This window comes from Nyctibius grandis, chromosome 16, assembly GCF_013368605.1.
Source record: "Nyctibius grandis isolate bNycGra1 chromosome 16, bNycGra1.pri, whole genome shotgun sequence".
NCBI lineage: Eukaryota > Metazoa > Chordata > Aves > Nyctibiiformes > Nyctibiidae > Nyctibius > Nyctibius grandis.
This window is the reverse complement of record NC_090673.1, coordinates 6,396,927-6,421,934: the sequence shown is the minus strand read 5'-3', so window position 1 is coordinate 6,421,934 and position 25,008 is coordinate 6,396,927. Positions and strand designations below refer to the sequence as shown.

Below are 25,008 nucleotides of genomic sequence, written 5' to 3'. Positions count from 1 at the left end.
ATCAAAAGCAGAAGCGAGAACCCCAAGGCCCATGAGCACCTGATGCACTGGTACTAACACCACCAGTTCCAAACCATTTTGTTATGGAAAGCCTTTTTCAGGATTAGGAGTGAGCACCTGGTGGGGACTGTGAGGTGCTCAGCAATGCCAGGCTTGCCTAAACCCACCTGAAGTGCATCCCCTTGGCCCATCACACTTTCCTGGGCACAAGTCCACCCCCTAGCCCCGAGTTGTGTCCTGGGCCATGTTCAACCTGATGGGTTCATGTTCGCACACCTCCAGCACAGCCTGCATGCACCAAGCCACCTCCGTCCCCTGCAGTGGCTCAGTAGCACCAACTCTCAGCCCACCTCACTGGGACATAGCAAACGAATGACACCCCTTTTGCCCAGCTTGCCAGCACCCATAGGCAATGGAGGCAGTGGGACAGGGTGGTCAAAGCGGATGGCCCTGCCTGAATAACGTGATTAGATCTCATATGAAACCAGAGCCATGCAGGTGGCTGCTCTCCCTGGGGACAGCCATGGGTCCTGCATGGGGTCCCTGGCAAAGGGCTGCCTCCACTTGTCCCCCCCATCTTCTCCCACCTGCAGGCCGCCCCACCGTGGCACTGTGCTGCTACGGCTTCTGCATCGACCTGCTCATCCGGCTGGCAGGAGTGATGAACTTCACCTACGAGGTTCACCTGGTGGCTGATGGTAAATTTGGTACCCAAGAGCGGGTGAGTTTTGGCAGCCTGTGATACCTCTTTGCCTGTATCGTGTATTGAAACACCCCCAGGCCATTCTCCGGAGCAGGGGTGGGGTGGGAGGGCAGTGCAGGGCGCCGGCCACGTGTGTGGGGGTCCTGGCTGGTGGGGGACAGGTGTCAGGGCAGTGGGCTGATCCTGCGCTGGCTCTCTGGCAGGTTAACAACAGCAACAAGAAGGAGTGGAACGGGATGATGGGGGAGCTGCTGAGTGGCCAAGCGGACATGATTGTGGCTCCCCTCACCATCAACAACGAGCGAGCACAGTACATTGAGTTCTCCAAGCCCTTCAAGTACCAGGGCCTCACCATCCTTGTGAAGAAGGTATGGGCTGGGCTGGGCTGTTTTGTAGGACAGGGGAGGTGCCCCTTGCTCCCCAGCTTGCAGACATGTGCCATTCCTGCACCATGCCCAGCTCCCCCAGCTGCTGTCCCCTGCCCACCCCAGGGCAGCTGCCTCAAATCCCAGCCTTTGCTGTGGGATGCCAGCCTGGGTGGTGGTTTTAATGATGGATCTTGTCTCAGCCCCCCTGAGCCTTCCTGTGTAGCAGAGCAAGAGCAGCTCAGAGCAAGGCAGGGGCCCTTGTGAATCCAGCCAGGAGTGCAAGGTGCAGGCATGATGGGTGCCAGCTCTGTTCACCTCTCTCCTGTGTGCTAGGAAATCCCCCGCAGCACCCTGGACTCGTTCATGCAGCCTTTCCAGAGCACGCTGTGGCTGCTGGTGGGGCTGTCTGTGCACGTGGTGGCAGTGATGTTGTACCTCTTAGACCGATTCAGGTGAGTGCGCTTTGGGTCACCCAAGGGCTGGAGGGGACAGGGAGGTGCTCCTGGGAACCGTGCCCTGGGTCCCCGCAGTGTCTTGCTCAGGCACAGCCCTGCAGCCCTTCGGAAGGCTCTCACAGGGGCTACACCCACTTTCTGTGCCCCATCAACCCTGGGATGAGGCTTCTGGACTCTCTGGCTGCTGCTAAGCTGAGAGATATGGGTATGTGGGGTACCCGGCATGTGGATATGTGGGAACACGCCTGTCAGACCAGGTGTCATGCTGGTGCCTGACCAAGGGGACCATCAGCTCCTGGGCTCTGAGCTAATCCCCTTCCTTGGCCTCGAGGCAGCTCCTCTGAGGGCAGGGAGCCTGTCCCCATGTCAGTCCTGTGCCCAGAGGCTATTGCGGTTAAACCGCAGTGAGCCCTCCATGTTGCAGTGGGAGAGGCTCGAGCTGCCCAGGATCAGATGATCTTTCTGGCTGGGAGATAAGCGTGATGGGACCACTACCAGTGTGAGCTGGACAGGGTTGCAGATCAGCAGAGGGGACATGCAAGGCAGAGGGACGGGAGGGGTGAAGAGCTGTTTGGGGAATAGGCACAGTCTATGGGGATGGGTGATATTGGGCTGCAGCAGGACACTGAGGGCACAGTGTCTGCCCTGGGAACCAGGATAAGGGAAACTAGAAGAGCTCTCTGTCCTGTTTTCCAGCCCATTTGGCCGGTTCAAAGTGAACAGCGAGGAGGAGGAGGAAGATGCCCTGACCCTCTCCTCGGCTATGTGGTTCTCCTGGGGAGTCCTGCTGAACTCCGGCATCGGAGAAGGTGGGTCACAGCACACAGTGGGACTGCTCTGCCCTGCTCTGCCCTGCCCGTGCCCTCTTCCACTGCCTCCCTGGGGGGTTCTCATCCCCTGAGGCTTCCCTGGAGCAGGCTGGTAGGACATTCAGTGATGCTGGGGGTGGCACACATGTGGCACTTGTGCAGACCATCCTGCCACCCCTCACCATCAGTGATGGGAAAGGTCTTCCTTGGGCTGCTTCTCCTGCCCAGGGTTACACATCCACTCAGGGTGAGACACATCATGCCCTGGAAGGAGCCGTGTTTTTCTTGGTTTGGGCAATGCAGAAGCCATTGGTCTCATGTGGGGTGGACGTGACTTTAGTGACCAAGTCAAGCCCTTGTCGTGCCAGTCTGATCTCGCCTCTCTCCCTCCAGGTGCTCCCCGGAGTTTCTCTGCCCGTATTCTTGGCATGGTGTGGGCTGGCTTTGCTATGATCATTGTGGCTTCATACACTGCCAACCTGGCAGCCTTCCTGGTGTTAGACCGGCCTGAGGAGAGAATTACAGGCATTAACGACCCCCGGGTAATGACCCCTCCTCGCTTGCTTTCCCCTTCCCTGTCCACCTCTGGGCAGAGATGCAGGAGATGCCTCCAGTGGGTATCTCCTGGCTCATATAATGTGGCTTGTAGTACCCAGAGCCCTGCTTTAACATGGCTGTGGGTCTGTGCCAGGGGGTTGAGCCCTGGGTAGCTCTGCTGGTAGGGCTCTTGCTGGTGGGTCTGAGCCCCTGTGCTGGGTGGGAATGGACAGACACAGGGAGGGATCAGCAGGAAAAAAACTTGTCCAGAAATAGCACGTACCCAGCCAAACTGCCTGCCAGTTCCTGGAGAGCCTGCACTAACCAATGAGGAAACGATTCATTATGGATGAGTTATAACTAATGAAATTGTTCCTGCGGTGCAGTCAATACTCTCAGCAGATGCCAGCATGCCTCAAACCCATTTCCTGCTCTGGCAAGGACAAAGCCACAGCTTATCATCCCAAGCACACAGGAACGTACCCCACAGCAGCGCTGACCCACAGCATCCCACACCCTACTGCATCCTCTGCCCACGGCGCTGCCAGCCCCATGGCATCCACAGGCCTCCTGCATCCTAAGCGCCACCGTGTCCCTGTCCCATAGCACCTTCTGCCCCACCACTATGGTCCCAGAGTGTCCACTGCTGCATGGCATCCACTGCCCCATGGCATCTTGACCTCTGCCGAAGAGATCAAGGTCTTCCCTGGGAAACAGGTTCCTGAAGGAGATCAGAAATTAGGAAACACAGCTTTGGGGTGAGCCAGTTTGGTTGATGAAGGACAGAAGAAACAGGAGCCCTGCCCTTGCCTTTCAGCTCCGCAACCCCTCTGATAAGTTCATCTACGCCACGGTGAAGCAGAGCTCGGTGGACATCTACTTCCGACGGCAGGTGGAGCTGAGCACCATGTACCGGCACATGGAGAAGCACAACTACGAGAGCGCTGCCGAAGCCATCCAGGCAGTGAGGGACAAGTGAGTGGGGCCAGCACCTTGCCTGGCCATGCTGGGAAGAGTCTCAGGGAGCTGCAGTTTGGTGGAGCAAGCAGGGCTGATGCAAACCTGGAGGGAGCTGCAGTCAAAGCATGGCTTGATGGGACCTGCCCAGTTGGTGCTGGGTGGGATCTTCCTAGTCCTAGTGCATACCAGGTCTCTGGACAGAGAGCACAAGGTCTGTATGGGGGAAGGCACAGTCAGAGCCCTGGCCTTGGCCATGGCCTTCCTTTCTGGCCTCTGAGCTTGCTTCTGTGCAAGGCTGGGTGGCTTCAAATCCCATGTGAACCCCTCACACTCCTCCAAAATTTTGCCACGCCTTTTGCTTCCCAGCAAGCACAGACCCCACTGGGAGGAGGGTGATGCTAATCAGTGCTTAAATTAGGGCTGGGAGCACCCTTGCTGCTCCCATGGTGGCTGCAGAAAAGCTGGGATGCCCAACCTTACCTGTCTGTCCTCTCTTGGTGTCCAGCAAGCTCCACGCCTTCATCTGGGACTCGGCAGTGCTGGAGTTTGAAGCCTCCCAGAAGTGTGACCTGGTGACGACGGGGGAGCTTTTCTTCCGCTCCGGCTTCGGGATCGGGATGCGCAAGGACAGCCCGTGGAAGCAGAACGTCTCCCTGGCCATCCTCAAGTCCGTACACAGCTCTTGGCATGGGGCTTGCCCCGAATGCTGCATGTATTAGCACACAAGTAGCCTCGTGCCAGGCACTGCCACCCCACCCTCCAAACCCTCTGGAGGGACAGGGGCTCTGGGGGCTGCTGTGTCACTCCTGACAAAGGGGACGTGCCTGAGCAACCAGGGTGGGCACCCATGGCCCCAGATGGGCACCCATGGCTCACAGGGCTGGAGAAGCAGGACGAAGCTTGTGGGAGGACAGAGCAGTGCAGGGCCGGGAGTAGGAGCTGTGCCCAGCCGCAGGAGCATAGGCAAAGCTGGCAGAGAGCAGCCCTGGGGCCATCCAGCCCCAGGTCCTTGTGAGCAGGGCACGGGCTGCAGCAGCAGGCAGGGGTGCTGCCATTTCCCCACTTCTCCCTGCGAGCTCAGCCTGGTGACAGCATTGCACTGCCCCAGCTTGATCTGCCAGGGGTTTTTCTTTCAACTCTGGCTATTCCTGTTAGGCAGAAATAAGTCAGGACCCCTGTTGAGTCCAGCTAAGGCTTTTATACCTGCATTAGCCTGCAGCGTGGGGTGACCCAAGTCAATCTGATATTATGGGTAAAAAGGGATTTCCTTGTGTTCGGAAATGCCACACTCGTTGCAGACACAGGAATGTGTTCATGGAGTAACAGGCAGCTGGGAAGCAGCAAGCGGAGGGAGGTGGACGTGTGAGATTAATTTTGTGGAGAGACAGGGTCAGGAGTCACCAGGGTCCTGCCCAAGATGCGGAGATGAAAGACCTGAGAGAGAGGATGGGCAGGATGTGGAAGACACGGGCAGGACCGAGGGTAACGTAGGGAGCCATGGGACCCTGTCTCTGGTGTGGTCTTACCATGGGGATGGGTGGCAGCGGGGCAGATGGGATTACGGACAACAATGTGAGAAGCCTGGAGGGGCAGCAGGAGCCGTTGGTGTCATCCTGGGAGAGGATGGGGAAGACCAGGGCTACGGGTGGCCCAGGAAGGCGGTGTGCATGTGCCAGGAACAAGAGGGAGAAAAGAGCAGGGGGACCCTTGTGGGACGTGTGCTCTGTGCCCACCTCCATCCCCACTAGCTGTTCAGGCAGAAATGGGCACTTTGGGGACATGGTTTGTTTCCTCCCAAGCTGTGACACCAAGTTGCTGGGGAGTCCCAGCCCTCGCCGTGCACAGCAGGGAGCTGCCAGGCAGCAGTTTTGCCCCTGCCCTAATCTAGAGGGTGTTGGTGATCACCAGACAGGACTGGGGTCCAGCTTTGCCTGAGCTCCCAGGTGGCCCTGGCAGGTGGAGGGACCGTGCAGGAGGGCACCAGGCAGCTGTGGACCCTGCACATGGCTCGTGGCAGCACTGGCTGTGCACAGGGCAGTGCAGACCGCCACTGCAGACATGCCACATACGCTCTCCCCTTGCAAAAGCCATATATGCACACATGTGTGCACACACACGGTCAGCCAGGCGTGCGCACACGCACATCGTCAGTCCGTGTGTTTGTAGGCAAGTGCAGAGTCATAGGACGGAGGGCACGAAGGCACAGAGAGCGTGTGCCCCAGCTGCCTGCAGCTGGTCCCCAGTGACTACTCTGTCCTGTCTCTGTGCTTTCAGATCCCACGAGAACGGCTTCATGGAGGATTTGGACAAGACTTGGGTGAGGTATCAGGAGTGTGATTCCCGTAGCAATGCCCCAGCAACACTCACCTTTGAAAATATGGCAGGTTTGTTCTGCAAACCTCTTTCTTCCTCTTCGCTGGGTAGCCCTGCTTTCGCTCAAGACATTCTCCTCTCCGGGGCTCTCCTCTCAGGCCAAAGCTCTGCTGCTTCTGGGTTTGTGCTTTCCTAGCGCTGGGAGGCTGCTGTGTTAGGCTCCAACCCCACCTTGTCCGCAACAGCTCCGCAAAGCTTCCCCCACCTTCCCTGGGGTGGCTTTCTCATCGGTGGGGCTGTCCTGCTTTGAACATTGCTCCCCTCCCTCTGCTCTGGCCAAACCGCGGCTGTCACAGTGGAATCAGAGCTGTCGCCAAGGCAGAGAGAGGGGAGCAGCACCTCGGGGGAGGCGAGAGTGGCCACGGAGGCGAGTGAGGACCCTGCTGCAGGAGGGAGCTGGCGGCGAGGGGCAGCTCCCCAGCCCTGAGGAGCGTGTCCCGGCTGGCCCTGAGCAGTGGGGCAGGGGGCAGGAGGAGGATAATCGGTGCAGAGGGGTTTTTTCTTGGTCCCCCTTTGCACAGACTGCGAGTTCCCCCAGACGGGCTCTCCCTTTGCAGCTCTGCAGTGCTGCCAGTTCTTCGCCCAGCCAATGTGGTGATGTGGGACAAGGGGTGTCCAACAGGACCCTGTCCTCGCTGGCACCGCGAGCCAGGGCAGAAGCACTGAGAGAGGGGGCACTTTGCTCTGTCTCCTCAAGACACCACTCCCAAATTGTCAGCCCCGAGGGTTGCAGCTGGACAAGAGAGCTCTGTGCATGGCTGTCCTTCCTGAGGAGCCCAACGGGAGCACCAAAGCTGGGTTTCTGGTGCAAACAACCCTACAGCCCCAGGGGACAGGGTCTGCCCTGGTGCTCAGCGCAGCACCCAGCGCACCATGCCTGTCCCAGCATCGCTGCAGCACTGGTGCCCAGTGTCCAACCGACAGGAGCTTGCACGGATGTCCAGCACCCCATCTCCTCTCTGCCCATCACTGTGGGTGCCCAACCTGCAGCGCCTGCCCTGTTCTGCTGGGTTCCCCGTCCCTGACCCCTCCAGGACTCCGGGGGGATGGCGGGGGGACAGGGGGACCCTGGGTTGGCAGATGCTCCTGTTGCTGAGCGTGATACAGAGGAAATGAAGTGTCATGGTGCAATTTCCACTGCCCCCTGTAACTTTCCTGCTTATTTCAGGTGTGTTTATGCTGGTGGCTGGAGGTATTGTTGCCGGGATATTTTTAATATTCATAGAAATAGCTTACAAAAGGCATAAGGACGCGCGGAGGAAGCAGATGCAGCTGGCGTTTGCGGCCGTTAATGTGTGGAGAAAAAACCTGCAGGTAGGACAAACCGTTTTTAGCGCAAATCTCCAACAGGTGCGTTTTCCATTCCTTCACCAAATCAGTGAATGCAGAGCTGTGGATTAGCATGGGGCCCTCTATCCCCCACCCCGCACCCCAGTAACTCCAGCTGGGCGTTACTGGGTGCCTAGCAAGCTGTAGGATAGGGTCCCTGCTTTGTCCCCGGGAGCTGCCCTTGGCCGATGCTGTCTCTCCCAGGAGATGTGGTGCACAGCTCCAGCCGGGATAGAGACTTGGCCCAAATGCCCCCAGCAGTGCTCGGGATGGGGACTTTGCTGGGGACCACGTGACGGAGCCACATCTTGCCCCGGCCAAGCAAGTGGTGCCGGTGAGGCTCCCTTCGCAGGCTCTCTGCCCTGCTGCCCGGCTCCGGCCGTGCTCCCCAGCAGACGAGAGGGTTAATCCGCTGCCGCTGAGCATCCCTGCCCGGAGCTCAGGGGGAGAAATGCTCCAGGGATGGTTTCTATTGCCTTCCCCTCCCTGCCCACTCCCCGGGGGTGTGGTAGCCCTTGTAACCCAGAATAACTCCAAAAAGAGGTGGTGCGTGCTCTTGTCATTTGGAGACAAAGACATCTCCCCACACGGGAGCCAGCAATGCTGGTGCCTGTCAGCGCCAAGGCTCCCCCAGGCCCCCTCTGTGGGGCCATTGCTCTCCCCGGCTTCTCCCATCCCTGAAACCCCTCTGTGCCACTCAGGCAGGGGAGTTCAGGAGGGTCAGTGGTGCCTGGCAGTGACACTGAGCCGGGCACATCTGTGGGCCACCAGCCTCACACTTCCCTTACCCCGTTTCTTTTGGGGCTGAGCCCCGTGGTGCCCCCAAGCACCAGTTTAGGGCAGCTGGAGGCTCTCTCCAAATTGCCCGGGCTGCTTTTCTTCCTTGGGGGAGCAAACTGGCGTTCAAAGAGCAAGAGATCCTTTAGGCAACTAAAGGAGACTGCCGTTCACGGCAGAGCCAGTGAATGAAAGAGAGACACCAAGGCTTGGGGACCCCAAAACGAGCCCGGAGTGGTGGCCCTGGGGGGAGCAGCACTGGCTGGGGCCTGCGGGTGGGCTGCCCGGGTGGAGCAGCGAGGGGAAGCACGAGGCCGGGCTGCTGTATCCTGAGAGCTCGCTGGGTTCAGTTCACTGATAAGGGTCTCGGAAAAGCCATTTCTCTATATTTTTTTTCTTTTTTTCTTTTTTTTTTTTCTTTTGCTTCCAAAAAAAGCAGCAGCACCGAGGGGGTTAAGGCTGCTGGGACAGAGCACACTAGTCGCACTGCCATTTTTCACTTGCCAACCTTCTAGAAAATACTGCACTGGGTCCTTGGGCAGAGTCTGTGGGACTGTGAGCAAAGCATGCTGCCCTGTGGGGGTAAAACAGCCTCATGGTAAAGAGCCGTTTGACATTGTAAGACTTTTCCACAGGAGGAAACGTCAGAGCACTAGTATCTGGTACATTGCTAGAAGGTAGGCAAGTGGAAAGATTTATTTGTTAAAACAAACAAACAAAAATAATGGTTTTTGGGATCACAGTTTTGCCATGGCTATTTCCTGAGATGCCATGGAAGAAAAAGACATTTCATTCCATTCATCTTGCTTTCCTTTCCGTTTGTGCATGTCCGCAAAAGAGAGAACTGAGAAGGAGGAGCAAATGTATCCCCGAGCATGCTCTACGCACCAGCGGGATACATTTTGGTTACCCCCGTGCGGTAGCAGAGCCAGACCTGGTCACTCCGTCCCCCGTCGGAAAGGTCACACTCATTGGCACGAAAGCAATTGGGGAGGACTCGTTCTCGGCGCCCGCCGCCGCGCGCGGCCGGTCCCCACGGCTCGCTGCCCCCGCACCATGGCGGCTGGTGCTCCCAGCCTGCGCTCACCAGGTCCGACTCGCTAACTCCAACGCCTACATCTTTCAGTTCTGTTTCTCTTTGAGTTCATCCCGACCCCGATGACATCATAGCGCTAATGCTTCGCCTCCTCCCTTTCTTTTCCTTTATTTTTTTTCCTTTTCTTTTTTCTTCCAGTTTCCTTTTTAGTTTTTAACTCGTTTTACTTTGGGAAAAAAAAAACCAACAAAAAACACCACCAACAACCACGTTCGGCTTTGCACAACTGCGTCATTTAAATTTTTGAACACATTTTTTTTTTTACAGAATGTTCATACAATGACTTCTCTTTCAATGCAGTCCTCTCTCTCTCTTGTGGCACTAGGATTCAGCCTCAGAAAAGGCCCTGAGCAATATTTATTTTTTTTTTAAGTGGTAGGTGCAGCATCTCACCTCTCGGTCTAGCCAGGCTAGCGGTGGAAGCGAGGGGCAGGGCGCCAGGCAGAGCATCCCCAGGAAGCGAGGTCAGCCGTGCCGGCCTGGACGCAGACACCCAGGAGAGCAGAGTGACTCCCCAGAGGGGTTTCCAGTGCTCCAGATGCGAGGCCAGCCCCATAGCTATAGCAGTGTGGCGGCCGTGCTGTAGCCGTGGGTCACGGACGCCCTTGGAGGACTGGGAGTGACAGGACACCTCCAGTAGCTTTCTCACCTAAATGAAGGACATGACATGGGGCAGTATTCAAATAGATTTAGCGTTTCCAACAACACACTAGAGATCTAATCACTTATACATATTCATTTTAGGATAGAAAAAGTGGTAGAGCAGAACCTGACCCTAAAAAGAAAGCCACTTTTAGGTCCATCACCTCCACCCTGGCCTCCAGCTTCAAGAGACGTAGGTCCTCCAAGGATACGGTAAGAGGAAGAAGAACAATTCTGCCCTCTCTCTTTCTCTCTCTTTCTCTCTTCTGCCATCCCATCGACTGCCACACACCCATCCCGAAGCTGCCAGTGTACATGCATAGCTCATGTTCGTCACCAGTCAGTCAGTGAGTCAGTGAGTCAGTCATCCCGTGTACCTCAAAGGATGCTGGGGTCCTGCAGGGCAGGCAGGAGGTGGCTTGGAGTCCTGTGATGAGTTGGGAGATGCGACCAAGTTTTTGTTTTCGTTTTTTTTTGTTTGTTTTCTTTTTGCCTGGATGATTTCTGATGTTCCTCTCTGTGCTTCGCTCACCTTACCGGTGCTGACCTCTTGAAACCGATGACATTTTTTTATTTTTTATTTTTTTTTTCTGTTCCTGAGTGTTCCTGTACCTGTTTGTCATTGTATGCCTAAAAATGATCACCCCGATTTAATTTGGGCACCGTGTCACCTCACCGAGAGCCATGCGTGTCACATTCTCTACATGTGATTTTTGTTTGTGACGATTAGCATTCGGGACGTAGTCCTCGGCACAGGAGTGACAGCTGTCTCTGGTTATCGTCAGCAGCAACGCAGCTCTAGAAAAGAGACGCAAAGGCTTGAAAGAGGAGGTTGTTAAAGACCCAGCCTTGGTTCAAACTTGCGCTTTCCACCTCAGAGTAAAACTGCTCTCACGTAACCAGAGAAAATTTCCAAATTGCTGCCTCTAAAGCCAGCTGTTTCCAAATGTGCAAACGTGTCTGCTCGTGCTGGAGCTTCAGACACTCTTCAGCGTCAGGTTGGGCTGTTGGTCTGTCGGGCTGAGCCGGTGTCCCTCTGCATGTTGCCGTCTGTTGTATGACACTCTGCACTGTGGCTACTCTGTTGTCTCGTGTGGCAGCGGCCGCTGCGTTTTGCTGCCGGACCTCCCCAGCGCGACGGGCTTGATGAAATCGCCTCCCCAGGGCGACCGGCGGGTTTCTGCCCAGGGTTGCTCAGAGCAGGCTCCCCACCAGGCTGCCCGAGGCATGGCGGGGACGGGGGGACGGCAGCAGCGTGGGGAGATGTGGCCGCCCGCGGTGGGGTGGCCCGTCCCCGGCCACAGGCTCGGGGTACCTCGGGGAGCAGCACGTGTTATTGCAGGGGGTCTCAGGGCCACGGCTCTGTATGCGAACCGGAGGCGGCTGCCTTTGACACCAATGCAGGCTCCATCTCAAGAAGCTCCTGGAGCACCCCTGGGACACGGCCTCGGGGACAGCTGAGCCCTCGGCCGGGCTCGGCTGCCACCGTCTCACACAAAGTGCTCCTCTCACTGTCACCTCGAAGCCTGGCAGGCATGGGGGGGGCACCCGCATTCTCCCCACTCATCCCCCATACCCCACGGGGAAGACGGGCATCCCTGTCATCTCCTGCGCTGCCTCCATGCTCCCTGGGTGGCATTTGTCCCAGTGATGCCCCATGTCTGGAGTACCCACTCCCCACTGCTGCACCCCCCGAGCAGCTATGCAGGAAGGTTGAAGGTTGTGTCTTGGTGGCCTGAGCCCCAACCGGGGGAAGAGGAGACAGAGTGGGTGGTGCAGGGGGAACAAGGTGGGAAGAATGAGGAGGAGGAGGGACAGGTGGGATGCACAGAAAAAAAAGGGAGAAAAAAATTGTATAAAGATCTGCTGGGGGGACCCCCAGCATGTCCTGAGTAGACCCCCATGTTTTGTTGTGTTTGAAGCACTCCATGATTAGGAAACCAAGGGGTCCTGTCCTGGGAGAGCAGGAGTATTGCAGTGCAGCGGGCACCTGGGGGGACCGGTGCCCACGGTGGGCACAGGAGAGGGGGACAACCCAGGAACAATGGGGTGGCTGTCATGTGGCACCCATGGTACCTCCCACATCACTCCCTCTTCGGGGAAGCATCCTAAGCTTGATCCTGCTCTGTGGTGTAGCATCCCCCCTATGCCACACCGCTCCACAGCGCTCTCTGCCCCAGGGTAGGAGCACCCCAATGCCCCAAGTCGACCAGGTCCAGGGGCCACCTGCACCAGAGGTCCCATGGGTAAGCGGTGGAGCTGTGCTCTCCCCTTCCCTCACTCACTGGGGATGAGAACAGCATGGGGCTCCCCGTGCTTTGGGTCCTGGCCATGCTCTTCTTGGCATGTTGCTCACAGGCGGGTTGTGGAGGGAGATGGCCTCACTCATCCAGAAGATGGCCCCTGCTTTGGGGGCTGCAAGGCAGCTATGGGCAACAATGCCCCCCTGCCCGGGAGCCTGTCGCAGTCTTCTGTCTGCCAAGGTGTGACGTGGCCAGGGTCCCAGGACACGTTCCCCAGGGAACCAGGCTAGTTGGGTCAAGAACAGGCTAGTAGAGCAAACATCCAATCTAACGTGGCCAAGATGGAGGCTGGCAGGTCCAAGATCTGGCTATTGCAGGAGGCCTGTGGTGGAGCGAGCTTTGTCATGATGTTGGGCAGACCTGCTGGTTGCTCTGCGGGGTGAGTGGCCAAGCGGGAGGGTGCTGCCACCAGCTCATATCACAGCCTGCCATTTGGTGCCCTCCGCTTCCAATGCAGCAGCCCTGCCTCGGAGACCCTGATGCCCTCCTGCTGTGGAAGGCCCCATGAGTACGTAGCATGCTGGGACACGTTGCCTGGGGTCCTTGTAAAGACGAGAAAGCAGCGAGGCGCTCTGTTTCGTGATGCTCGGCAGAGCCGCAGGCCCACACCAGGTCTCAGATGGGCAAGGCTTGAGAGCCCATGGGGCTGGAAGGCCAGGCTGACCCCAGCCCCATGGGCTCTCCTGGCTAGTGAGCGAAAGATGCAAACCTGGTGGCCTTGCTTCTTTCCTTTTCGTTGTCGGGAGTTTTAAAAATGGATTCTGCTCTGCAGCCCTGCAGAATGGTCCCTCAGGAGTGCCAGAGAGACAGGCTGGCACCATGGAGCCAAGACAGCCCTGGGAAGCTACCACCCCACTCTGAACGTCCTAGCGCCCACCATCACCCGAGCTGCACAGCCTCTCCGCGGCACATCATCCCCACCGCCCCAGGAGGAGATGCATGTGTTCCCCATAGGCAGCTCCTGCAACTCGAATAGCACTCGCAGAGCTGACGTACTGCCATCCATCGCAGCCACCCACGATACTGCAACCCCACAGAAGCCATGTGAGACGCATAAACCACACAGACACCTTCCGAGCCGGCACATTTCGTACAGACACGTAACGAGGTGCAGAGGTCCCTTAGCCCCCACCACTGCAGCCGTCATCAGCCCCCGCAGAGTCACACTGCCAGCCCGTGGGCATCGTCCCCAGACACAGCATGACACATGTCCCACATCACCGCCAAGCGAGGGCCCGGCGCTGCGAGGCGATGCTCGCCCTGCAGCCATGGGGATGGTGCCAGAGCTGGTCGAGAACCGAGGGGGTTCATGGAAAAAGGGCACCTTTTCAGTGAAGGATCAGCCATCCAAAGCCAAACGCTTCTTGGCTGAAAAAGAACCTAGTTTTTGGCCCAAAAGAATCAAAAGTAGGTCAAAGACAACTGATTTTTTTTTTTTTAAAGGAAAGTTGACGTTTTCTACAGCAAGATTGCATTTAGCTGGAATCTTAAGTTTTAACTGAAAAAAAAAACAAACTTCAAATTTTTTCCAGAAAATCTTCCACCAGCCAGGGACTACCATATGAGCCCAGATTAGGTTGAAGTCATTTTTAAAGACATATTAAGTTCTTGTCTATATTTTCTTCCTGGTTGTCATTTAAAGTTTTTGGTGCCTTCACTTCACTTCCATACCTTAACATGTTTGAGTCTCTTCTATGGTTAATATTGATTAATTTCTTGGCTTTATAATGTTTGGTTTGGGGATAATTGCACTGTCCCTGTAACATAATTTACCCTAAATTACTGATAATGTGCTTCTAGCATTAGTTCTACTTTAACATAGTTTTGATATGACAGTTTTCTTGCTTTTTTTTTCTTTTCCTTTTTTTTAAATTTTTAATATTAAAAATTGCATGCATGAACTCTACACAAACAAAGTAAATGAGAATGTTACCCTGTGATAAATCTGTGATTGGAGGAGATATGCTTTCAAATGAAAAGCCATGCTCTTGTATTTTAATTTTTCTGGCCAGATTCCCCACTTCGCTTGGTTATTTTAGCATTTCCCACCCCCCCAGAGCTGTGCAGAGAGGCCAGAAGGCCCCAGCCTGCCCTGCTAGACCTCCACCTTTCCACCGCAGCAGCCACACGTACACGTGCACCGAGGCACATACACATGCACACGCCGCTTTTTCCTCCCCGCTTGCATCAGGCAGGATATTTAACAAAGGACCTTTCTTCTGCCCACTCCTTTTTGCATCTCAAGTTCTTCCTTCTTCTCCACCAGTGAGTCACCCAGCCTCTCCCCTTGCCCAGTCGCCTCTCCTCCCTGCGGGAATCGAGCCCCGTCCCGCCAGCGCATGCCCCCCGGCCATTTTACTAAGGAAAGAAAAGGTTGCATTTAGCCGGAATCCTAATTTTTCGGAAGGAGGGGGAGGCTGCAACCGTTTTGGGGCGAGAGGGGCGTTTTTTCGTGGGCTGATGAATAGCCACAACAAGCTCCCCCCAGGGCGGCAGAGCGACTTCAGGATCGCCTCGGCCGTTCTCTGTGCAAACGGGCGACGGCCAAGGTGTTGCCACTCAGCAAAGCAAGGCCACAGCAAGGAACTTCTCAGAGGCTCCGTCTTAATATTAGCTAGTCCCCTAAGTGAGAGGATGATCCCGTGAGATGCTCCCTGGGTGTCAGCACGTCCCCAGCATGTGTACTGGAGAGACGGGAGCATGCTGGCTCCCACCTCTGCCCCAGCAGCTCCCCACCCAGGGGTCCTGGTGAAGCACAAAACTGGGCAGAGCAGGGGAGCCCCGAGGACCCCATGCAACGCTCGGGGGGGACCCCAGACCTCCCCGTGGCAGGAGGCAGGGTGTAAAGCCACGCAGGGTAGCCACAGTGCCAGAGCCGCCAGCAGCACCGCGGGGGCCACAGTCACCACTGACCAACGCAAGACGGGTAAAATCCCATTACTGAGGAGCCCCCGGGAGCCCAGCAAGGGCTGGTGCAAGGGCCAGGCAGACATCACTGGAGAGGGTCCGTGCTGAAGCACAGGAGACCCACCGAGACCCTTTCCTGCCCCAGCACCAACTTAGGTCCCCAGACAACAGCGTAAGATGCCCCGTGCCACCCACTCTCACAGCAGGGCTGGACAGGGCTTCCAGTTCAGGGTTTGGATTTAGGAGAGTGGAACTGGGAGAGGAAGGAAGTATGGAAGGAGGAAGGGAGAAAATAACTGTCCAGTTGTACATCCCTGCCTGGGGAGAAAGGACTTTTTTTTTCTTGCCTATTGAAGGGTATTTCTACTCTCCCTGTTTGTTTGCTGGTGGGACTGTGGTTGGGGAGGTCTCTCCCAGGGAGCATTTGTCAGGCCCCCCCATCCACAAGGATTGCAGAACCCCAAATCCAGGCCACATCCCCAACACAGGCTGTATTTTCACATTAGCAATTGACGCTACAGTTTATCACAAGTCAACCACAGCACACATCTCCTCACCTGCATGAAGGGATAGTCAAAGTAGAGCCATTCAAGCAAGGAGGTGAAATGCCCTGGCCTCGAAGCACAGCTTGATCTGGCACCAGAGAGGTGCCGACACCCAGCCAGACCTTCCAAACACAGGTTCAGCTGTGGGCTGGGCGGATGAGTCACAGCCTTTGTCTTGTAGCTCTCCCAGAGCAGAGAGGGGCTGGCCCAGCAGACGACGTGGCTGCCATGCTCTGCAGAAGCTGCGCCACGCTTCTGGGCATCCTCCCTGCCCAGCTGTAGGGTGCTTGGAGAGTGTCTGCAACGACCTCTGCACAAGCGTGGATTGCGATGGGAAGGGGTCCTCAGCCAGCATCAGGTTTCGGGCCGTTGCATCACCCCCAAGAGATATCCCGTAGGGACACATGAGGTGTAAGTAGAGGCGGGGGCAAGTGCCAGAACTGCCTAACACTTCTTTCTCCTTGTCTGTGTATTTGTGTGTTGCAGCAATATCATCCCACCGACATCACCGGTCAGCTCAACCTCTCCGACCCCTCAGTCAGCACTGTGGTGTGACCTTCTCCCCGAGGGCCATCAGTCCTAGCCCAACACAGTAGGAAGGCACAGCCAGGACTGCCTTTCAAGGGACGCTGATGGGTTCTTCTGGGTGAGATGGGAGGAAAGCATCCTTCATCCATACACAGTGACTTCATTGTATATCTCCCTCCCTTCCTAGGCCTGCTGCCATGCTCGTGCCCCAGAATGCACAGCAGAACCAGGACATGGTTTGGACTTCACTGTACAGATATAATTGCTTCCAACAAGTGCTGTTGATAATCAGTATTGCCACTGACTGGCTACATGCAAGGGGAAAGGACTTCGAAAGGCACATGGTGCCTGCTCTCCCATGTAGCGGGGAAGAGCTGGTGCCAGACTACAAACGTGTGCTTCACTTTGCAGGCTTCAGGCTTCTCAGCACACGCACGGCCCCTCAGATGTGTGCTACACGTCTCCCACCAGCCCGGAGGGCTCCAGTGTGACATGCTCGTTGTCCTGAGCGGATGGAGCCGCCGGCAAAGTTCAGCAGGTTGGGTGCGTGTTCCTGCTGTGCCAAGTGACGGCCACCTCTGCAGCAGGGGCTGGAAGATGTGTGCCTGCTCCTCCCAGGGGATGAACCCTCCTCGAAGAACGTTCCTCCCTCCCATCAGCCCATGGCTGTGACTTGGCTCCTGTATGTGGTCTGTTTGCAGCAGGAGCGCTCCCAGCCCTGCAGCCCACGCTTCTGTGCTAACATGGTACCCTGGAGCTCATAACATGCTGTCAGCTGAGATCCTGGCTCCTCACCAATCCTGCACAGAAGACATCCCCAGGACCTGGCCATGGCCGGCATGTAGCTCTCACACTGTGTTTCTCTTGGCCAGGAACGTCGCCACAGGGAATGGCTCTGGATGGTTGCATTGACCTTTAGCCAAGCTCCACACTGCCTCAGCACCAGCAATGCAAGGAGAGATGCTGCTGGCTGGCTGTGGCTTGCTGTGTGCTGCAGTGTCTGCAGCGGCCACCCAGCCTGCCTGCAGTGTCGGGACACCACAGCGGGCACTGGCAGCTTCCCTGCCACACTCACCTGCGGTTCAAGCTTGCCAGCAGCTCTCGCAGCAGCCCTGAAGCCCCAGCTCACATGGCTGCATCTGCCTGAACCTGGAGACGTGGAAGCCAAATCCCAGTTCAGGAGAAGGGAATGAAACAAGACAGGCTGACGTTGTTCCTCCCCACACCTTCTTCCCCTCAAGCACATGTGTCCATGTGCCAGCACCCCTGAGCACCCTCCCCATGGGCACTGTGAGTGGGTGTGGAGACACCAGCGTCAGGGAAGCATCTGGCACCAGCCAGGCTGGTGACGAGCAACTACAGCGTGGGCAACATCGCATCCTGTCTCCTGCGAAGACGGAAAGCCCAGTGCGACGTGGTACCAAGCCCCAGCGGCATGAACTGCCTTCTCCTTGCCCCAGCCGAGCAGACGGGGCTTCCCCCGATGGTCAGCATCCTTTGCAGGCAGGATTCTCAGACAGCAGGTGATGTCTCTGAGCATCGTCCCACTGACTGCAGTGGCTCCATCAAGTTCATCTCGCTCCACCTGAGAAATCGGACCCATTCGACTTTATACATCGATGTAACATTAATACCAAGTTTTTGCAAGAGCTCAGTAAAGTCTAGACTGGATCATGAAGTGGTTTATTCCAGTGTCGTGTGCCTCTTTCTGTCTCTGTCTCCTGGCAAAGCTGGCAGGGAGCCCCGTGCTGAATCAGAGCCTCACCCAGCGCTGACGCGGGTTTTGCAAACAGTAGAAGGTGGAGGGATGGGGAGGAACAGAGAAGCCAACAGGGAGAAACTGAAAGGCACGCAGAGGCTCCTGGGCTGCACTAAAAGGCAAATGGAGACTCCTGGGGTGCACTGAAAGGCACCCAGAGGGAAATGGTGTGTCCTGAGATGCACACAGGGGCTCCCAGGATGCAGCAAAAGGCACACGGAGGCATTTGGCGCATCCTTAAATGCATGCTGAGGCCCCTGGGCAGCAGAAGGGGTAGGACAGGGTGAGCTGGAGCAGAAGGACCACCTGGCTGCCCCAGGCAGGGGCTGTGCAGGTCTGAGGGTGGCCTGGGGAGAGCCTCCCGAAATGCTGAGAGCAGCTGTGGTCACACTGTGCCCTGCAGGGGGGTGAGCTGGAGGCTGCTCCCCCCAGCCCCAGGGCAGAGGGAGCTTGGCATCATCTTGGGGAACTCTGGGAGGAGGAAGAAAAGCGATTTCCAGGAACGGTGCATCCTCTCACTGGTCCACAGGGAAATGTTTGCAACAGGGGGGTGCAGACAGCTGGAGAAGGAGATGGACCACAACTTGCCCAGGGCTAAAGCCTGGTCACCCTGCCTCAGCAGCCCCTGCAGATGTGGGGTCTCCTCCAGAAGCGGGGCTCCCTGCGCAGGTTGTGGTAAACCACTGTGATGGAGCCCATGAAGGTGCAGAAGAAGATGCTGGCCATGAAGGAGAATGGTCCAATGATGAAGAAGGTGATGTAGTGCTGGGCAGACAGTGAGGTCTCCTGACATTGCCTGAAGGACTCGTTCCCAAAAGCCATGATTGGATACTTGTTCAGCTGCTCCGGGGCTCTGCAGAGGAGCAAACTCTTCTCTGGAAGAGAAAAGCAGTGCTGACGGGCACACTGGGCAGCTAGGACAAGGCAGGTGTCAAGGACAGAGGGGATGGCAGGTCTGCATGGGACAGATGGGACCACAGCAGAAGGACAGGGGCCAGGCTGACCAAGATCACCCAGGGCAGGGTACAAAGAAGGGGAGCAGTGAGGGTTCAGGGCTCGTCTACATCCTGCGCCCCAGGGAGTGGGGTGGGATGGGATGGGGAGGTGGGCACAGTGCTGGAAGGGGCACTGGAAAATAGGTTTGGGGCAGGATGGTAGATGGGGCAGGCAGAGTGGTGGGCCTGGTTCCCAGGGGACAGATGTGGGGAGCAGTGAGATGCCACAGTGAGATGCCACAGAAGGTCCCAGCCAGCACCAGTGACAGGCATGCACCCAAGCTGGAAGCAAGCAGGAGTGTGTGGCAGTGGAGGGAGAGACCTTGCTGGCAGAGCTGTCTCTCACCGAGGTTCACGGGGGAAGAAATGCAGGATCAGACCCATGTTCATTAAGGTATTGGGGAAGGGACTGAAGGCACTGAGACCTGACTGGGTCAACAGCGATGCCCACCCTGACACACAGGCTCTTCTTGCCCCCTCAGGTGCCCATTGCCCAGCACACCTTGCCCTCACCATGGCAGGACTGGTGCCACTGCTGGGGACAGTGCTGGGTGCCCCTCGCTGGGACATTGCCCAGCCCTCCTCTCCAGGCAATCCCTGCTGATGACCAAGGACCAAGGGTGGGCACCAGTCACCAGATCCAGGGATGCAGCCACTCAAACAGACCCAGGAGCTGCCATGGCCTGAGGACGGGTCCTGTGGAGCCTCGCTGTATCCCCACAGGCATCGACCACGCAAGCCCACAGCCAGCTGGCAGCCAGGGTGCTGGGTCCTGCCTCAGCCCCGACAGGGTGACCAGCCAGCGTGGAGCAAGTGGGGGGCTTGGGGACACGCTCCTCCGGGCACTCACCTTGCACTTTTTCCCTGTTGTGGCTGAGCCAGCGCCAGAGGGGCAGGATGCCGCAGCTGCACACCCAGGGGTTGTCCTGCAGGAGGAGGACTCGGAGCTGGGGCAGGGCGCGCAGCACCCCGGGCTCCAGCTCCCCCAGCCTGTTGCTGCCCAGGTTGAGCTTGGCCAGGCTGGTGAGCGGCAGGAACGTTTCGGGGGTCAGCGTGGTTAAGTGGTTGTCGCTGAGGTCGAGCTCCTGCAGCGCCCCGAGCCCCACCAGCGCCTGGCTGTGGATCAGCTGCAGGCGGTTGTGGGGCAGGCTGAGCAGCAGCAGCGCGGGCAGGGCAGGGAAGGAGCGCGGCCCCAGCACCGTGATGAAGTTGTAGCCGAGCCACAGCGTGCTGGTGTTGGTGGCCAGGCTCTGCGGCACCTCGCAGAGGGCATGTTCCCTGCAGTCCACGTCCCCCGAGGAGCAGCGGCAGGCGATGGGACAGGCTGGCGAGGGCAGCGGGTGCAGGAGAAGCAGGCAGGCCAGGATGGTGCTGGGGCCCCTCCAGCAGCCCATGGGTGCCCACCTAGGTGGTAAGAGCTCCCCGACCGCCGGTGCCAGGATTCCCCACGGACAGGATCCCCAGTGCCCGTTGCCTTGCCCGGTCACCCGTCCCTGCCGGCACCCTCGGCTGAGCCTGGCGGTGCTGAGTGGCGGTGCTGGGGGCTTCCTGCAGCCGCACACGTTCCCCCACCCCGTGCCACTTGCCGCCACCCTCCGTCTGCAAACCCGGAGCGAACTGCGCTCCTGGCCCCGGTGTTCCTCGGGGTGGAGCTGCACTTTTTCCAGCAAATATTTTGGCAGTGATGCTGGCCCTGGCAAGGTGCGGCGCCGTGCCCTTGTCCCTCCCTCTGCCAGGCACTGCTCCCAGCCAGGTAAGCAGCCAGCTCTGCGTGGCCTGGGATTAACTGCTTATGTGTGCTGCAGGCTGGAGAACTGGAAAAAAAGCAAACCCAGACCCACCTCTTGGCCTCCATCCTCCCCACAGGCCATCCCCCATGGGTGTGCTGCCTCACCAGCCATGTACAGAGGGGTGTATGGACACAGGACCCCCTTGTAGCTGGCTGGGGCGGCACAAAACTTATATCATCAGCAGGTCTAAGCCCATCTTCTGTGCTGGCCCACCATGCCCAGAGGTCCTCAATGGGGAGATCTGCTGGGAGCCATGGGCCACCCCGCTGAGCCCAGCCCTTGGCTGGGCTCTGTTTGCCCTTGGCAGGAGACCACAAGCCATGCCAAAGTGAGGAGGGTTGGGATATGAGTCCCATGGACCACCCTCCTCCTCCTCCCCAGCAGGATCACACCGGGGGACACCCAGGAGCCCCCACATGAGAAGGTGTGGGAAAGGTGAGCTCGCTGGGCTGCAGCCACCCAAAACTTGTTTACCCTCACCCTAGCACGGCAGCACCGGTACGAGAGGGCTCAAAGTCTGCCTCCACCCTGTTTACACATGGTCCGGTTTCAAAGCTGCCTGAAGCCCCACAGCAGAAGGCTGGAGAGGAGAGGTGCCACCTCCCAGCACCCACCATCCCTGGCAGGACTCAGCGGACACGGCCAGCAGCACCTCATCCCACCCACAGCCCAGAGCGGGGTCCCGGAGCTGAGGCACTGTCCTCCACTCACACCCTTACAGCAGCTTTGCCATGTGGGATGCTGGTGGCCACGGTCCCGCAGGGATCCCTGGCACCTCTGTGCCACAACGAAGGGGCTGGCGGGCAGCACGTGCCTGCAGCCCAGGCCAGGACCAGGATGTTCCCAAATCCGGGACAGCACCAGCAGGGAGGTGGTTTATTAATAGCATCCAGAGGAGCTTTGGTTTGTTTATCTGTCCTGCAGCAAACTCGCTTTGCTGCATTAATCCCCATCTGGAAATAATTCAGAGGAATCCTCAAGCCCAGCCCAGCCCCGAAGCAGGGCACAAACCCGCAGCCACGTGGAGCTGCAGCACCAGCTCAGCCCGTCAGCAGCTGCAGGCTGGATGGAGACCTGAATTTTTAGGGATCCCTGTCCCAAAATGCTCTTCCTCTCCTGGGGTTGCACTGCCTGCTGCCTGCTGCCACTGGGGATCAGGTGAGAAGTGCAAAATTCATTGAAAAAAAAACAAAACAAAACTATTAAAAGCAAGACCATTTCCAGCTTTTGTGCTCAGAGAGCCCAGGAGGCTGCAAACCCACCTCAGCTCCTCCGCCAGCCCCTCGCTGTCACCCCGCTGTGCACCCCTCGGCACGTGGCAGGAGAGATGTCCCCGCTGTCCCACCTGCCAGGGACACCGGCCAAGCACAGGGCTGGTGCTGGTCACGCCTGGCCCCGCTCCTGTTTGCATACATCAGCTGCACCCCGCTGCAATTTCAGGCTGGGGACCCTTCGGGGTCCTGTACCCCAGGGTGCCCAGCCAGCACGCCAAGACCGTTCCCACAATGAAGTGATGGAGAGGGGCAGATAAACTAACTCAGAGGGTGCTCATCTTTTCTCCCAGGTAACAAGCAATAGGACAAGAGGAAACAGCCTCAAGTTGTGCCAGGGGAGGTTTAGATTGGAGATCAGGGACAATTTCGTCACCCAAAGGGTTGTCAAGCACTGGCACAGGCTGCCCAGGGCGGTGGTGGAGTCCCCATCCCTGGAGGGATTGGAAAGCTGGGACCCAAGGTGATGGGCTGAGCACAGAGTCCTGCTGGCACCTTTGTACGGAGCCGTGCCTGGGGTAGGGATGGGCCCTTCCCAGACTCTTCCCACCACCCATCATGGAGTATTTGGGGAGAAAGGAAGATAGAAGGGAAGGTGCTTTAAGTCTCTGGTTTAGCTTTTATCCCATCCTTGAAGGCTTTAATTTATTGCGTGTTTCCATGTAATCAAGGATCCGAGGCAAGCAGATGCCTGCCCTGTAGAGTCCCTGAGCCACACCGCACTTCTGCTGTCCCCCCAGGCACCTCCACCCCAGGCCATCCCTGGTGCTCCTACTCCCATGGCTGGAGCTCCCCAGGTTGGGCTCTGCTGGGAACATCTCAGCTCTGACTTTTTTATGGCAGGTGACACCAGGTGGCAGAATTGTGCATGGGCACTGTGCATGGCGTGGGTGCTGTGCATGGTGTGGGTGCTGGACTCATCTGGCTGCAGCCCTGGCACCCAGTACAGGGGACAGCCAAGTCCCAGGACTGCCCAGGGGCACGAGGTCACGGCAGGCCCCAGGGAGGTACAGGCTGGAGTCCCCTGCTGAGCCCCGAGGGGCAGCCGGTGGTGCCTGATGCTGCGATATCACAAGAGCTCATAAACCACATGGAAAACAGATGCAGACAATGGGCAATGAGGAAGAACTACAAGAGCTGCCCAGGCAGTGCCAAGCCCTGCCCAAGAACTGTATTAATGTGACCCTGGTAAACCCCAGTCCTCCCCATTTGGCCTCTGTTAAATCCACTCCTGGCTGTTTGTGCTCTCGTCCTTGCACCCCCTGTTCGGAGTCAGGCAGGGAAAGCCAAGCAAAGGCACAACCTGGAAGACCAGCGGAGGGGCTTCTGCAGGGGCTGCATGCAGGTGTGCAGGCAGGGAGGTGGGGAGAGGCTCAGGCAGGGAAACCAACTCTGGCACAAGCCATGGAGCGCAAGGCCAAGCAGAAGCTCCTGTGGGCTTGGTCATCCCCGATTTCAACTGTCCAGCTACCCCAACGCCCAAATTTCTCAGGCAAATGGCCAACAGAGCAAACAAAGGACAGCAATCTGGCAGGGCAGGTCACTTCTCCGTCACTCCCCCACCGCAGGCAGGGCTTGCCACAGGCTAGCCTGAGGCTTACCGACAAATACGACCAAGGTGTGCAGCCCAGCAGGGCCAACAGAGCGTTGTTTAATAGGCACGAAGCTTTCAGGGTGCTGGACATGCTCCCCAGAGCATCGCTGTGTCATTGAGCTGTGCCAGGGTCCTGTGTCCCCAGTCTGGGAGACGCTTGGTGGACGTGTCCCTGCTGCAAAGCCATGTGCACAGAGAAGCTGGGCGTGAGCAAGCCCTGGGCCAGGGACCAGGGGACACCTGTGATGGCTGGCCCAGGCTTCTGAGTTGTCAGAGGGGTGGGATGGACAGCAAGCCCTGAGCAAGCTGAAGCCCTTCTCAGGCTGCCAGCACAGCTACTGTCCATACATGGGTCTGGGACATGGCGCGGGGTCCCCAAAAATGGTCCCAGACTGCACCCAGGAGCTCAGCTGCCCACGCACCCATCCTCTCGCTCAGCTCTCAAAGGCTGCCGTCACCCCGCAGCACAGGCAGGGCCGGCAGCAGCCGCGGCGGGGGAACGGCGCCGGGGGCACCGCCTCTTGGCACAGCCCCGCCGGCTGCTGGGTCACTGCCTTCTCCTTGCACGAGCCCTTGGTGGCCGAGTCGGGCTGGGACCTGCCAGCCACCCGGGGATGCTCCTTGTCAGCCTTGATGGCGAGGAAGGTGGGCAGGTCGAGGTCGAGCATGGCGACCCCGCCGCGCGGCGTGGGAGTGTTTTGGCGGCACTGCGGGCAGGGGATCCAGCGCTGCTCGTTGGCGACGGCGTCGAGGCGCTTCAGGCAGGCTTGGCAGAAGGTATGGCCGCAGTAGAGCCGGCGCGGCAGGCGGCTGCACAGGTCGTAGGACGAGTAGCAGATGATGCATTCGACCCGCTGGCTGCCCCGGCTCGGGGTGCGCGAGTGCCCCGCGGCCTCTGCCCGGGGGCTGCTGCTGGCCTGGGACATGCTGGGGAGGGTGAGAGGAGCCGTCAGCCCCGTGGGCAGGGTGTGGGATGTCTCCTCTGAGTGCATCTGATGCGTGGGAGCTATGGGGACCAGCCCCACGTGGTGGGTTCCCAGGGGCATCAGGCTCCCTGCCCAACATCCCTGCCTGCTGCCCGCGTGCCCCGGGGAAAGCCCTGCCTAGAGAAGCAGGACCTTGCCGCTATGGATGGCTCTGCCTGCATCCAAGGGGGATACGTTCTCCCTGGTACCACCCCTGCATCCCTGCCAGCAGCTCTGCCAAATGCCCCTCATGTCCCGTGGGTGATTGGGGCTGGTTGGGCCTCAGCAGCCTGCCCGGGCTC

The 25,008-nt window shown here is 58.1% G+C and overlaps 3 protein-coding genes across 7 annotated transcripts in view; 1 reads left to right on the top strand and 2 right to left on the bottom strand.

Annotated features, from left to right (window-relative positions):
• GRIN1 (glutamate ionotropic receptor NMDA type subunit 1) overlaps positions 1-16,359 on the top strand; it is a 36,977-nt gene extending 20,618 nt beyond the window's left edge. For 2 of the 5 annotated variants that reach the window (XM_068413732.1, XM_068413731.1), the window contains 11 exons: positions 594-721; positions 907-1,071; positions 1,405-1,523; positions 2,223-2,335; positions 2,729-2,877; positions 3,690-3,847; positions 4,338-4,499; positions 6,107-6,216; positions 7,374-7,519; positions 10,152-10,262; positions 16,291-16,359. In XM_068413732.1, coding sequence (XP_068269833.1) covers positions 594-721; positions 907-1,071; positions 1,405-1,523; positions 2,223-2,335; positions 2,729-2,877; positions 3,690-3,847; positions 4,338-4,499; positions 6,107-6,216; positions 7,374-7,519; positions 10,152-10,262; positions 16,291-16,359 — 1,430 coding nt within the window. Of the gene's footprint in view, positions 1-593; positions 722-906; positions 1,072-1,404; positions 1,524-2,222; positions 2,336-2,728; positions 2,878-3,689; positions 3,848-4,337; positions 4,500-6,106; positions 6,217-7,373; positions 7,520-10,151; positions 10,263-13,124; positions 13,329-16,290 lie in introns of those variants that run through there. The other 3 variants (XM_068413734.1, XM_068413733.1, XM_068413730.1) reach the window with 2 other exon arrangements.
• A 2,347-nt stretch (positions 16,360-18,706) lies between these two features.
• LRRC26 (leucine rich repeat containing 26) lies at positions 18,707-20,480 on the bottom strand. Its single transcript, XM_068414224.1, has 2 exons — positions 19,937-20,480; positions 18,707-18,966 (listed from the first exon to the last, which is right to left on the bottom strand). The coding sequence occupies exons 1-2, from the start codon at positions 20,478-20,480 to the stop codon at positions 18,707-18,709; spliced, it is 804 nt and encodes a 267-aa protein (XP_068270325.1).
• Positions 20,481-24,175: 3,695 nt separating this feature from the next.
• LOC137670989 (RING finger protein 224-like) lies at positions 24,176-24,667 on the bottom strand. Its single transcript, XM_068414206.1, has one exon. The coding sequence runs from the start codon at positions 24,665-24,667 to the stop codon at positions 24,176-24,178; it is 492 nt and encodes a 163-aa protein (XP_068270307.1).
• Positions 24,668-25,008: the final 341 nt, after the last annotated feature.